This window comes from Equus caballus, chromosome 4, assembly GCF_041296265.1.
Source record: "Equus caballus isolate H_3958 breed thoroughbred chromosome 4, TB-T2T, whole genome shotgun sequence".
Lineage (NCBI taxonomy): Eukaryota > Metazoa > Chordata > Mammalia > Perissodactyla > Equidae > Equus > Equus caballus.
The window spans coordinates 111,921,097-111,934,536 of NC_091687.1; the positions used below are offsets into that span (position 1 = coordinate 111,921,097).

At 41.2% G+C, this 13,440-nt stretch overlaps 1 protein-coding gene across 3 annotated transcripts in view; it reads left to right on the forward strand.

Moving 5' to 3' along the window:
• Positions 1-13,440, forward strand: part of UBE3C (ubiquitin protein ligase E3C) — a 124,055-nt gene that overhangs the window by 96,354 nt on the left and 14,261 nt on the right. For all 3 annotated transcript variants that reach the window (XM_023640117.2, XM_023640115.2, XM_023640116.2), the window contains 3 exons: positions 2,468-2,680; positions 9,345-9,533; positions 9,632-9,698. In XM_023640117.2, the coding sequence (XP_023495885.1) occupies positions 2,468-2,680; positions 9,345-9,533; positions 9,632-9,698 (469 nt within the window). The remainder of the gene's footprint in view (positions 1-2,467; positions 2,681-9,344; positions 9,534-9,631; positions 9,699-13,440) is intronic.

The following is a 13,440-nucleotide window of genomic DNA, read 5'->3' on the forward strand; positions in this document are numbered from 1 at the left end:
TCTCACCGGGGAAGGTGGGAGGCTGCAGTCATGGGAGCGTCTCAGAGGGTTCTAGTGAATACATGTCTTTGCAGATTAGATGTGTTCTAAGAAAAATGGACGTTGTAGAGGAATCCAGATTTCCGCTTGACTCCCATGTAAGAATCACTCTTCCCTTACAGTTAGGAGACCTTCCAAATAGGCCAGATGGAAATGAGATCACTGATGTCGGGTGCTCAGCATAGGACCTGGCACGTGGCAGGCATTCATTGAGTGGTGACTATTATTTTCATTAGAACATTTTTGACAAGAAAGAGTTGTTGTGACTTCCAAGTCAGTCCTCCGTTAGAATAAAATAATAAGAATGCATCTGAAAATTTTATACAACATTCCTGATTCCTTGTTGCATTTTACAGCCTTAGACTATAAGAACATTTTTCATGCCAGGTGAACCCTGACATTATGTTGGAAAACTTACATAATTTTACGTCCCACTTTCTTTTGCTGGGGTATCTCTGGTGATTAATATAGTAATACCAACACTTAATTTAGTCTAATACCACTGGTCATCAGGGAAATGTAAATTAAAACCACAGTGAGATACCCCATTGCACCAGAATAACTAAAATTTAAAAGACTGACAATACTAATAATTGGTGAGGATGGAGACCATTGCAGACTTCTAGCATTGCTGGTTGTGGTGAAAAAATCATTGCATCTTGGAAAATAGGGTGTCAGTGTCTAACAGAGTTAAACTACCTTGTGGCCCAATCCTTCCACTGTCAGCAGTTCTTCTCTTCAGTGTATACTGAGGAGAAGTCAGCACAGATCGACAGGAAGGTTCGTCCATGACTCTTCATAGCAGCTGTACCTAATCATAGCCCCCAAATGGAAACAGCTCAGTGTCCGTCATCAGGTGACTGGGGAAGGCTGTTGCACAGCAGTAAGTAAAAGAGTAGTAGCATAGGGGAATCTCAGAAATACTGTGTCGCAAGAACACAGATATAAAATAATACATACTGTGTAATCCCATTTATGAAGTTCTGGAACTGGCAGAACTTCTCTGTGGTGATAACAGACTGGGGGTTAACCTGGGGGAGAGTATTGACTGAAGGGCGTGAGCGAACTCGACCTGGGGAGGGGTGTAAATGTTCTATGTCTTGATTTGAGTGGTCTTTACACCGGTGTAATCAAATGTAATAATTTATCAAACTAAGAAGTTGTACATTTTCTTTTACTATGTATAAATTATACTTTAATATAGATAAATGCAAAAATAATTATGCACTGCAATCCTTATACGTAAAGGTAGACAGTGACTTAGAGTGAAAACATTTATTTGGGTGTCAGGAATCTGGGTTTTGATACCAATTTTGCCACGTACCAACTCATAATATCTGGACGATCCTCAGAATTCTGATGCCTGATTTCTTCGTTTTAGAATGGAGGTTGGCAGACTGCAGCCTGTGGGCCGAATCCAGCCTGCCACCTATTTTCGTATGGTCAGTAAGCTAAGGATGCTTTTTCCATTTGATGGTTGGAAAAAGACTCTAAAGAAGAATATTTCTTGAGTTGGAAATCTCATGAAATCCAACTGTGATATACAGCTTTCCACGTGTTGTCTGTGCTACTTTTGTGCTATAAAGGCAGAGTGGAGGGGTGGTGACTGAGACAGTCTGGCCTGCTATAGTAGATTGAATTGTGACCCCCCCAAAAATATACTCAAGTCCTAATACCCTGTACCTGTGAATGTGACCTTATTAGAAGAGAGAGTCTTTGCAGGTGTCATCAAACTGAGATGAGGTTGTGCTGGGTTAGAGTAGCCCCAAATCCAGTAACTGGCATCTTCAGAAGAGAAAGGAGAGGGAGATGAGACGCACATGGGAGGGCAGCCATGTGAAGGGACAGAGTTTGCAGTGACACAGCTACAAGCCGGGGATCCCCAGGGACTGCTGGCACCACCAGAAGCTGGAAAACACGAGGAAGGACCCTTCCCGAGCCTTCCGAGGGCCTGGCCCCATGGCCCTGATCTCGGTTCGGTCTGCAGAGCTGTGAGACGCTAGGTTTCTGTGGCTTCAAGCCACCCCGTTGGTGGCACTGTGTTACAGCAGGCCCGGGAAATGGATACACCCGCAAAGCCCTGCACAGAAAATGCTTGCCAACCTCTGTTGTCCCATGAAGGATTTGACTCTTAAAAATTCCCACTGGTATTAACATTTGACTATTTCAGCCCTAAAACTCTTTGATAGTCTGCTCTCGAATTTTTGACATACTGCATGCGTGCATTGAAGGCTTAACCTGTGGCCTGGCACATGGTGAACGCTCACCAAACATTAGCTTCCGCCATCCTTGTCATTGTTATGGAGGAAAAGTATCTGCTATCTTAGACTTCTAAGTATCAAATGAACATACACATCTTTTATTTTTAGAAAGTATGAAAAAAGATTCCCACGAAATGCTAATCATTGTTCATTGTTCTTATTTGAAGGCTCTCTATGAAAATATGCTGGTGGAATTGCCCTTTGCCGGCTTTTTTCTGTCCAAGTTGCTTGGAACCAGTGCAGATGTGGACATTCATCATCTCGCTTCGTTAGATCCTGAAGTGTATAAGAATCTGCTTTTTCTCAAGAGCTATGAAGGTGACGTGGAGGAGCTCGGGCTCAACTTCACTGTGGTGAACAATGACCTCGGAGAAGCCCAGGTGAGGAGCACTTCCTTGTCTCGTTTGTTCCTGACGCCCCGCTTTTATTCACAGGGTGACGAGGCAGAGGATTCACACACCTACGTATTTCTTTCTGTGTGAAGATACAGTTGCTTTCTATCATTTGCGCTTTTGCACGTTTGTTAGAAGAATTCCAGTGGCTGAGCATTGGAAATCAGGGGGTCGGTGGGACCCTGAAGCTCCTGAGCCCTGGCCTCAGTTGTGCCACCAGCTGGGTCCAGCTGAGCACCTCGCAGTGAGGCGCTGTCCTGCGTGTTCACCCCATCCTTCTGGGGAGTTACGGTCTCGTGGCTGTGAGGTGCGCCTTGTTTCTCGTCTTGCTCTTGGTTCCCGGCAGTGCATGTTAGCACCTACCCGACAGAGCCCTGGGGCTGGTCAGTGCTCCATCCTCACCTACTCATAGTGGACCTCGACGCTCTAAAGCTGCTCACTGGGGTGTTTTTTCTGACCTTTGTTGTCCATCTGGTTGCCCTTGTTACTTTTATCCTTTAAAAAAAACAACGTATATTAGAGAGTAAAACTAATTTTTTAAATAATAGCTTTATTGAGATATAATATACATACCATAAAATCCACCCTTTAGAGTGTCCAATACAGTTTAGTGTATTCACAGAGTTGTGCCACCATCACTAACATCTAAATTTAGGACATTTTCATTACCCCAAAGAGACCATGTGCCCATAGCAAGTCACTGCCACCCGCAGTCTAGGCAAGCGCTGATCCGCTTTCTGTCTCTGTGCTGTTGTCTGTTCTGGACATTTCACATAACTGGAGTCTCCCGGGATGTGGCCTTTTGTGACTGGCCTTGCTCACTTGTTGCAGGCATCAGTACTTGATTCCTTTTTCTGGCCGAATGATGTCGATTGTTTGAATAGCCCACTCGGTAGGTGTTCGGGTCCACTTTTGGCTGTGATGAGTGATGCTGCAGTGAACATTCATGTACAGCATACTGAACTGTTTATGGATGGATTGATGGCATCAGGGGTTTGCCTTCGGTATTAGGAGAACAGGGCAGTAGGTGAAGGCACAGATGGCCTGGACTGGCCAGGAGCTGGTGCTTGCTGGGCCTGGTGGTGGGCGTGGGGTTCTTCATACTGTTCTGTCCACTCGAGCATATGTTCACATGTTCCCATAATTAACAACACTTTTTTTAATGCATATAGACAGATCAAATTGTTTGAGGACCTTTGAAGTCATATCTGTTAGCATCTCTCATTTTATTAGATTTTAAAGTAACCAGCTGTGCTTTTCTACTTATATTTGGGTTTCAGGCAAGTATGTCTCTTTCATGAGGAAGAGGCGTCTTTTCTGCTATCCTTATGTAGATAATCTTTTCTGAATTTAGTAGTTGGATTTTAACTACAAAAATATTATCTTTAAACTTTGTAATTCTTTCTCTGAATTTTTATCACTAGGCTTCTAATCCAGGCTTTCAAAAATCATCAGCTTTGCCAACTTAAAAGTAATTGCATATTAAATAGATACTTAGTGTCCAGCCAATTCTCTGCTGAGACTGCGTTGACCCCCATCAGGTGCTCTTTAACCGAATGGCCCGGTCACAGGCACCAGCGTTCTGTCTTGGTGAGCGCACACAGTGAACAGGCGTGGATTATTACGGTTCTGGTCGTTTTTGTATCCTGTGACCTACCATGACTGGTCTTTCTTTCTTCACTCATTCATGAGACCATATGACTCTCTGTGTAGCAGCCGTTATGCTACACAGAGGAGATGTTTTTGAAACTGTACAAGCTCACACATTCTGACAAGGGAGACAGATATGATCTGTGCGGTCAGATGTGCGTAGCTGAGTAGTAGCTCAGAAGGAGGGCTCAACTCCAGGTGGCTCAGGGCGGGTTACCTAGAAGAGCCCCCGAATGGGTGGTGGTGAGCTCACCGGGTAGGTGAGCAGATTTAGAAGTGGCTGGAGTTTGGAGCCACTTTGGACCTCCTCTTGGATGCCAAGAGATCTGTGGAACCATTTAGGCCTCAGAAAGAGAGCCAGTGTTTCAGTCCATGGCTGATTTGAGGTATTTCACTGCTTCGGTGTAAGACAACCTAAACAGGTGCATTTCAGAGCTAAATGGAAAGTGAATAACAAGAAAATATTTGAGCCCCTTGTCAGAGGAGGCTGAGGTTTTGATTCTGTAAGTTAGGGAGGACCTGGAGGCAGGCTGGGTATTCTTCGGGTCAGGTGGTTCCAGAATTCAGAGAAACCACAATTTGGGGGTTAAGCAATGAAAAAAATTTTAATGATAGGACTTCAACTGTAATTTTCATTTTTAAAATTACATTCCATAGATCTGTATCTTGAACTAAGCAGATTTTCTTTGAGTCAGAAAGGGGGTAGGGCAGGCACGACGCACTTGTGCTGAACTCCCCGTCCCTCTGCCACACCCCTGACAGCCACCATCCTGCTTTCTGTCTATGAATTTGATGACTCTAGTATCTCCTGTGAGTGGGATCGTACAGTATTTGCTCTTTTGTGACTGGTTTATTTTGCTGAGTATCATGTCCTCAAAGTTCGCCCACGATGTAGCATGTGCCAGAGTTTCTTCCTTTTTAAGGCTGATTAATACTCCATTGTACATATCTATCACATTTGCTTATCTATTCTTCTGTCAGTGGACATTAGAGTTGTTTTGGCTATCATAAATAGCAGTGCCATAAACATTGCTACATAATTATCTTTTCGAGTCCCTGGTTTCATTGCTTTTGTATATATACCTAGAAGTGGAATTGTGGGTCATATGGCCAGTCTGTGTTTTAACTTTTGTTTTAAGGATTTTTTTTTTTTAGATTTTATTTATTTATTTATTTGTCCTTCTTCTCCACAAAGCCCCCCAGGACGCAGTTGTCTATTCTAGTTGTCAGTCCTCTGGTCATGCTGTGTGGGACACCACCTCAGCGTGGCCTGAGGAGCGGCGCCCAGGATCCACACCGGCGGAGCGTGCCAACTTAGCCACTTGGCTGCGGGGCCGGCCCCTGTGTTTGACTTTGTGAGGAGCCTCCACGCTGTTGTCCACAGGGGCTGCGCCATCTCGCATCCCCGTTAGCAGCGTGCCAGGGCTCCGACTTGCCCCCCTCGTCAGCACTTGCTGTTTCCGCTTTCTGTGCTCTCTCTAAGTCACCGCCGTCCTAGTGCGTGTGGCGGACTGTGTCCTCATGCTGTTGCGGTACACAGAGCTCCTCAGGAAAATTCAGAAACCGAGTATATTTTTGTCGACTTCCTCTCGAGGCTGCAGAAGTGTTACGTGGTTTGTACACCACGGTGAGATCTTCAAAAACGAAACGAAAAAGCACACAAACGTGTACACATCCTGATATTGAAACTTTCTGGATATTTTTTAAATGATCATCTTTGTGGTAGTTGAATTTTCAGTCTGTTTCTTAACCTTTAAACTATCTCAGGGACCAGCCCTGTGGCCGAGTGGTCAAGTTCACACGCTGTGCTTTGGAGGCCCAGGGTTTCGCTGGTTCGGATCCTGGGCACGGACATGGCACCGCTCGTCAGGCCACGCTGAGGCGGCGTCCCACATGCCACAACTAGAAGGACCTACAATTGAAAATACAACTAGGTACCGGGGGGCTTTGGGAAGAAAAAGGAAAAATAAAATCTTAAACTGTCTATCTCAGAAATAGATATGGGTTAAATCCTAAGTAGAAATGAGGGAAATAATACTGCCTTGGGCTTCCTACTTCTCACTACCTGGTCGCCTCTGTCAGTACTGTAAGATAAAATAAGAATGAGGAAAACAAAGCCATATTTTATTTGGTTACAACTTATTTAGTTGCTTTTGTTTCACCTTCCTCTTCCATACTACAAAGCTGACGTTTCAACATTGCAAAATCCAGACTTCTTTTTGAAGCTGAGATTTGTCGCTGTCACAAGGAAAGTGTCGACATACAGATAGTAATGCTGCGTGAGTGCGCAGCCTCGCGCCACCTAGTGACGCTGTTTAAAATGAGAGGAATGCTTCAGGGCCGTTTCATAATGACCTGTGCAAGGCCTTTGCTAATGGGAAGATTTCCCATTTTCCTTCTGAAATAGATGGTAATAGTGAAATGTCGCATATGTAAGAGTTCCATTAAAGCACCACTGATAATATTGGAATCTGTTAAAAGCAAAAGTGTGAAGTTAAGATGTTCCAATTATTCATAGAAATTCCCACTGAGTAAAGAAATTATAAATGATAATGCATAAGAATAATTATACTAAAGAGTCTAATTAGAAAAATTAAGACAGTCACTAGTAAAGCACCTAACTTGAGGGGAGATCTTATGGATTTCTGTAGAAATAGATATAAAAACATAGCCTTCTACGCAGGTTTAAGTTTATAAAATATAATGATTTAGAGATTTGTAATATGCAAATACTTCATTATATTGGCAGGTTATGTTAATTAATCTTCCCTTTAAAATCATGGTGTTGCTCTCAAATTTGTTTTCTTTAGTGTAATCAATATGGCTGTTTGTTAGCCTGCTTAGAAAGGAACATGAAATTTTAGACTCTTAATTTATACACACATCTCCCTTCAGGAAAATGCTCAGGGTTTAAGGTGGACCCGTAAATAATCACCTGTTAGATAGCAAAGAATGGAACTGGAATCCTGACACCTTGGTCAAAGTCCTGGTTTTGCAGCTTTGCTTTGTGACCTTGGGCAAGTCATAGAACCCCTTCCTTATCTTCAAAAGGAGCTTGAGTTGCTGTGAGGATTAAATGAGCTCGCATGAGTAAGTAATGTGAGGGCCCAGTGCCTTCTGAGAAAGTGCCGTGAAGTGTAGACCTTCGGAAGTGACAGAGAGAAGATAGCTCTTGCTGTAAGAACTGCTCTGGTTCCGTGTTTAAAGAGCTAAATGTGCCCCTCAAAACTGAAATCTTAGAACAGTTTTGACATGACTTTAAACATTCACCTTGTTTAGGGGTAGCCGGAGAGAGGAGTTTAAATTACCATGGTATAACCACTTTAAAGTTACTCACATGTCAGTGCTGGCCGATTAGGTAGGGGCATTGGGGGCTTTGGGAGTCCTTTAACTTACCACTTCCTGGGTCCTTTGTCTTCCAAATCACACAGTACATCATCATTTATTACCCTCCGTTAATCCACTTAAAGGAAGGGGTGATATTTTATATATTGAAATAGAGCAGCCAGCCCCTAAGGCGAGTAACAGATGGGCTGCCAGCGGAGAGTGAGCTCAGGAGGGTCTGGTCCTCCCCCCAGAGTGGAGACAGTGCGCTTAAAGCCCTTCCTTAGGCCTGGTGGTCCCAGCACTGACAGCATGAACTGGCGAGAAGGGGCAAAGCTGATAAAGCTCGTAGCGTGCGGGTAAGGCGGTCTTGTAGCCGTCAGACACAGGACAGAACGGCTTAAGTCAGACTCTTCAGCGGGTCTTAAAATAGCCTTCCTGTAAAGTGCTGAAAAATTGTGGTGGAATGCCACGGCCCGGAGAAAGTGGTGGTGTCTTTGCTTAGAATATGATGACTACCAAGAGAACTCAAAGGCTGTGAAGAAAATCACCAGGGGAGTAATTAATAGTTTTCCCATAATCCACAGTCTAAGCGTCTCTCTGCTTTTAGCCCAACACAGGCTCATGACGCCTGTTTGGTAACGTGGCTTAGCTCCTCTAGCAGTAGTCCCCTCTTGACTTGGTCACGCTGGAACGTCTTTGTTCACTTATTTTGGTTTAATTTTATGTTTCTTTATCCTTGGCATAGATTACCTCCTCTCAGTGCATCTGAGAATGCTTTTCTTTTGTTTAAGTACTAGTGAACAAGGAATTTAAAAAATGTACTCTTGTAAATTAGGCTTCAATGTTTATGCTTGTCTCTGGTGTCTTGTCAGTCAACTTCGTTTATATGAGTTTACAGAATCACGATTCCAAGACAGACAAAGCAAACTCCACCGTTTTATTAACAAAAGACGTTCCCAGGGATGGGGAACTTGTCTACGGCCACAGTTAAAGTGAGGGAGAGGGGGCCGGAGCCCAGGCCCCTTCTAGTGCGGCGCTTTCTCACTGACGCTCTGGGGCTCCTGAGCCTCTCCTAGACCCCCAGGTTACGTGTGCTTACGTAAAGATAGAAGTTGTTCGTTCTACTTCTGTTGAGATACATAAGAAATGAACTGATCAGTTATCTCTAATTATTAACACTATCCTTTAAATCATATTCAGAGTACTTTACGGTAGTAATAACATTATGGAAATACAAAGAGGAGTGTATGCTTCTTATCTGAGCAAATATGAGTAATCATTTTACTATAGCTTTAATTGCTTAAGCTGTATTTCCTTCAAAACAAACCCCTTCTGACTTGTGTTGATCATTTGGTTCATATCTTTGCTTTTTGTGACTTCTCATTTTTTACAATGAAGTTGCCACGTTACATTGTTGCATCATTCCTTGGTACTTTGGAGAAAGAGGGGGTGGTTAATGACCTTACGCAGTGAATGAGACAGGCTTTGGAGCATCCCGGTGGAGGTGCGTCTTTAAGTCTGCAGGTCCTGGTGTGGGCACTGGTCGCTCTGCTTTCTCCTTAAATTCTTGTCACAAAGCAACGCAGTCAAGTTGCCTTGAAATCATTGTTTCTTGCTTTTGTTTCACCCTATCCTCATACTTTGAGAATTTTGAGACTTATTTTAATATTCACAGGTGGTTGAACTAAAATTTGGTGGAAAAGATATCCCTGTCACCAGTGCAAATCGGATTGCGTACATCCACCTCGTAGCCGACTACAGGCTGAACAGGCAGATCCGCCAGCACTGCCTGGCTTTCAGGCAGGGCCTGGCCAACGTGGTGAACCTGGAGTGGCTGCGGATGTTTGATCAGCAGGAAATTCAGGTACACTGCTTCCTGACGCTTGGAGACAGTTGTTTCATGACATGAAAAATCTTTCTTAAAATCTACCTCAAATTTTATGAATTGAACTTTTTTTCCAGGTATTAATTTCTGGTGCACAAGTTCCCATAAGTCTAGAGGACCTAAAATCCTTTACAAACTATTCAGGTATGTTATCACTACTGGTTAGTGATTTGTGAAAATGTTATGTTACAGATGATCATATTTCCAAAGCAATGTTTAATATACTTTTTTGTATAGGTAATTCATTAACATGGTGTAAAAGCCAGAATGTGTCTTGAGGTATATGGTGAAGTCTTCTTCCTGTCTTTATTTCCCGTTTGTCTGCTCCTCCCTTCCCTTCCCCCTCCCCACCATAAGTAACCACTCTTCCTGGTATCTTTATGTATTTACACATAAATACAAATTCAATTCTTATTTGCCTCATTTTTATACTCTATCCTGCATTTTGTGGTTTTTTTCTCTTCACAACATATCTTTCTAAGTCTCCTAATGGGCATTGAGTTGCTTCCAGTCTTTTGCTTTTAAGAATAGTGCTGGCCAGCAAAACCCCCCTAACAGTAGCAGAAAAAACTAAAACATGGGACCTCATCAAAATGTTTACTTTTTGCTCGAGGGTATTATGTTAAGCGAAATAAGCCAGTCAGAGAAAGATGAACTCTATATGACTCCACTCATAGGTGGAAGTTAATATATTGACAAGGAGATCTGATCGGTGGTTACCAGGGCAAAGGGGGGGTTGGGGGAGGGCACAAAGGGGTAAGTGGTGTACCCACAACATGACTAACAAAAATGTACAACTGAAATCTCACAAGGTTGTAATCTATCATAACATTAATAAAAAAAAATAATAAATTAAAAAAAATGTTTACTTTTTGATAAAATTAAAAGTTTCTGCTCTTCAAGAAAATGAAAAACCAAAAAGAAGATATTCAGAAGGCCAATAAGCACATAGAAAGAAGCTCAGTTGGGGGCTGGCCCCGTGGCCGAGTGGTTAAGTTCGCGCGCTCCGCTGCAGGCGGCCCAGTGTTTCGTTGGTTCGGATCCTGGGCGTGGGCATGGCACTGCTCATCAGACCACGCTGAGGCAGCGTCCCACATGCCACAACTAGAAGGACCCACAACGAAGAATATATAGCTATGTACCGGGGGGCTTTGGGGAGAAAAAGGAAAAAAAGTAAAATCTTTAAAAATAAAAAAAAGAAAGAAGCTCAGCAACATTAGTCATCAGAAAAACAACAATTTAAAACCATAACGAGGTTGTTCAAAGTTGGAATTGGTGTACCTCTTGGGTATTTGTGAGTTTTTTTTTTTTAATTAACCTGATTATATATAGTCAGAAACAGTGAAGAAACAAGTGAAAGAAAAAAGTCATCTTTAAAACAACCACTTTTGTTTTGGTGTTTTCCTTAATCATAGTCTATTATTCTAGTATTTTCATGTAGTTAGTGGTAATATAATTTACAATATTCATTTGTTTAGCATCAGAAATAAAAAATATATCCAAGGTGTTACTCTTCTTGCAACTAATTGTTGAGATTAAATAGATATTTATGATTTATTTAACTTTGCACTATACTAAACAACTTTGTATATATTTCTGTTTACATGTAAAGTCTATTTTTTTAAATGAGAAAAGCCTAGAAGTTAAATTGCTTATTAAAGAATATAAGCGTTTTGGGGGGTGAAATTAGAATGAATATTGCTCACAGGAAAAAAACTGCAGAATCTTAAATATGTATTATAAAAGTGATTTGCAGTTGTGAGCCATTGATTCCTATCTTTATTATGTGCATGGACATTTTTAAGTATTTTATAAATATTTGAAAATTTAAATTATAGTCTTAAATAAACCAGATGATGAATCAGTATGTGTCATGTGACCCCCTACCTATGAAAATAAAGTTGAGTAAGAGATATGCAAAAATATTAAGTGGGTGTGAGATTATAGATTATAAGTCATTTTTGCTTCTTTAAAATTTTGTTTCCTTTTCTGTATTATTTGAATATTATACACTGTGCATAATTTGCTTCTTAAAACCAAGAAAACTTTAAAGCCATTTCAGTTTTATAAAATGGCAGTGGTCACTTACAGTTAATGAAATTACAGGTGATTTTTCTTCACTGTACTTTTCTCTTTTTTCTAAATATTTTGAAATGAATATTTCTTGTAGAATAATACTTATTATTCTATAACTATAAAACATAGCTTAAAAACCGTGTTTTTATAAGCTATAAAAACATATCCTATTCAGGACTTCCAGCTATGGCTGAGTGAGGGGAGAATTTCTGTCGTCAAAGATCAGTATTAGCCTGCTAGCAAAGGCAGACAAAAATAATACAAGAAAAGGAAATTATATATTAATATCTCTCATGAACATAGATACAAAAATCCTCAGAATATTAGCAAAGTGAATCCAGCAGCACATAAAAATGATTAAACCAAGTAGTATTAATTCTGTAAATGCAAGGTTAATACATCTGAAAGTATATTAATGTAATACACAGTATTGTGGTATAAAGGACAAGACCCATATCATCTCAATGGATGCTGAAAAAAGAAAGAAAGAAAACAGCAATTGCAGCTTTGGAGCATCTGAGCAGCTCCTGCCCAGTCAAGATTAAAAACCCTCCAGAACCTAGGACTGGAAGGACGCTTCCTCAGCTGCTACAGGACATCTGCAGAGAGCTCACAGCCAACGTCACTGAATGGTGAAAGGTGAATGCTCTCCGCCCAAGGCAAACACAATTGCTTTTGCCATTTTTTTCAACATCATGCTGAGGTTTCGAGCTAGTACAGTAAAGCGACGGGTAGGCAGGCGGATAGATAGGTAGGAAGCAAGGAGGGGACAAATATCCAGCTTGGAAAAGCAAAAGTGAAGCAATTAAAACTGTCTTTTCTCATAGATGACATGACAAAAAAGAAAAAAATACTAGAACTAATAAACAGTTTTAGCAGGTTGCAGCATAGATCAATATACAGAAACCAATTCTGTTTCTATTTACAATCCAAGAATGGGACTAAATCAACAATTCCATTCATAGTTTCATCAACAAGAATAAAATCCAAATTTAGCAAAGTAAGCACAAGGCTTGTACCCTGAAAACTGCAAAACATTGCAAGAGAAATTAAAGAAGACCTAAATAAAGGCAGAAACAGTCCATTTTCATGGATTGGAAGATTCAGTATTGACAAGATGTAGTTCTCTCCAAATTAATATACAAATTCAGTGCAATCCCTATCAGAATCCCAGCTAGCTTTTTTGTAGAAATCAACAGGCTGATTTTAAAATTTATATGGAAATGTAAAGGACCTGAAATAGCCAAAACAATTTTGTAGAAGAATAAAGTTGAAGGACTTACATTGAGATTTAAAACTCACTCTAAAGCCACAGTAATCAAGACATTGTGGTATTGGCACAAGGATAGGCATGTTGATCAATGAAACATAATTGGGAGTTCAGAAACAAATCTTTATATTTATGGTCAACTGATTTTCAGCAATTCATTGCTGCTGAGACAATATCCACATGGAAAGAAGGAACTTAGACCTTTACCTCACACGATATGCAAAAATGAACTCAACAGGATCAGAGACCTATAGCCCAAACTGTGAAAATTCTGAAAGAACATACAGGAGAAGATCTTTCTGATTTTTGGATTAGACAGAGTTTTTAGTTGTATACCAAAAGCATGACCCAGAAAAAAGAAATTGATAGAAAATTGGCTTCCTCAAAATTAAAGCTTTTATGCTTCAAAAAATACCATTAAGAAAATGAAAAGAGGGCCAGCCCAGTGGCGTAGTGATTAAGTTCTCATGCTCCGCTTTGGCAGCCTGAGGTTCACAGGTTCAGATCCCAGCCACAGACCTACACACTGCTCATCAAGCC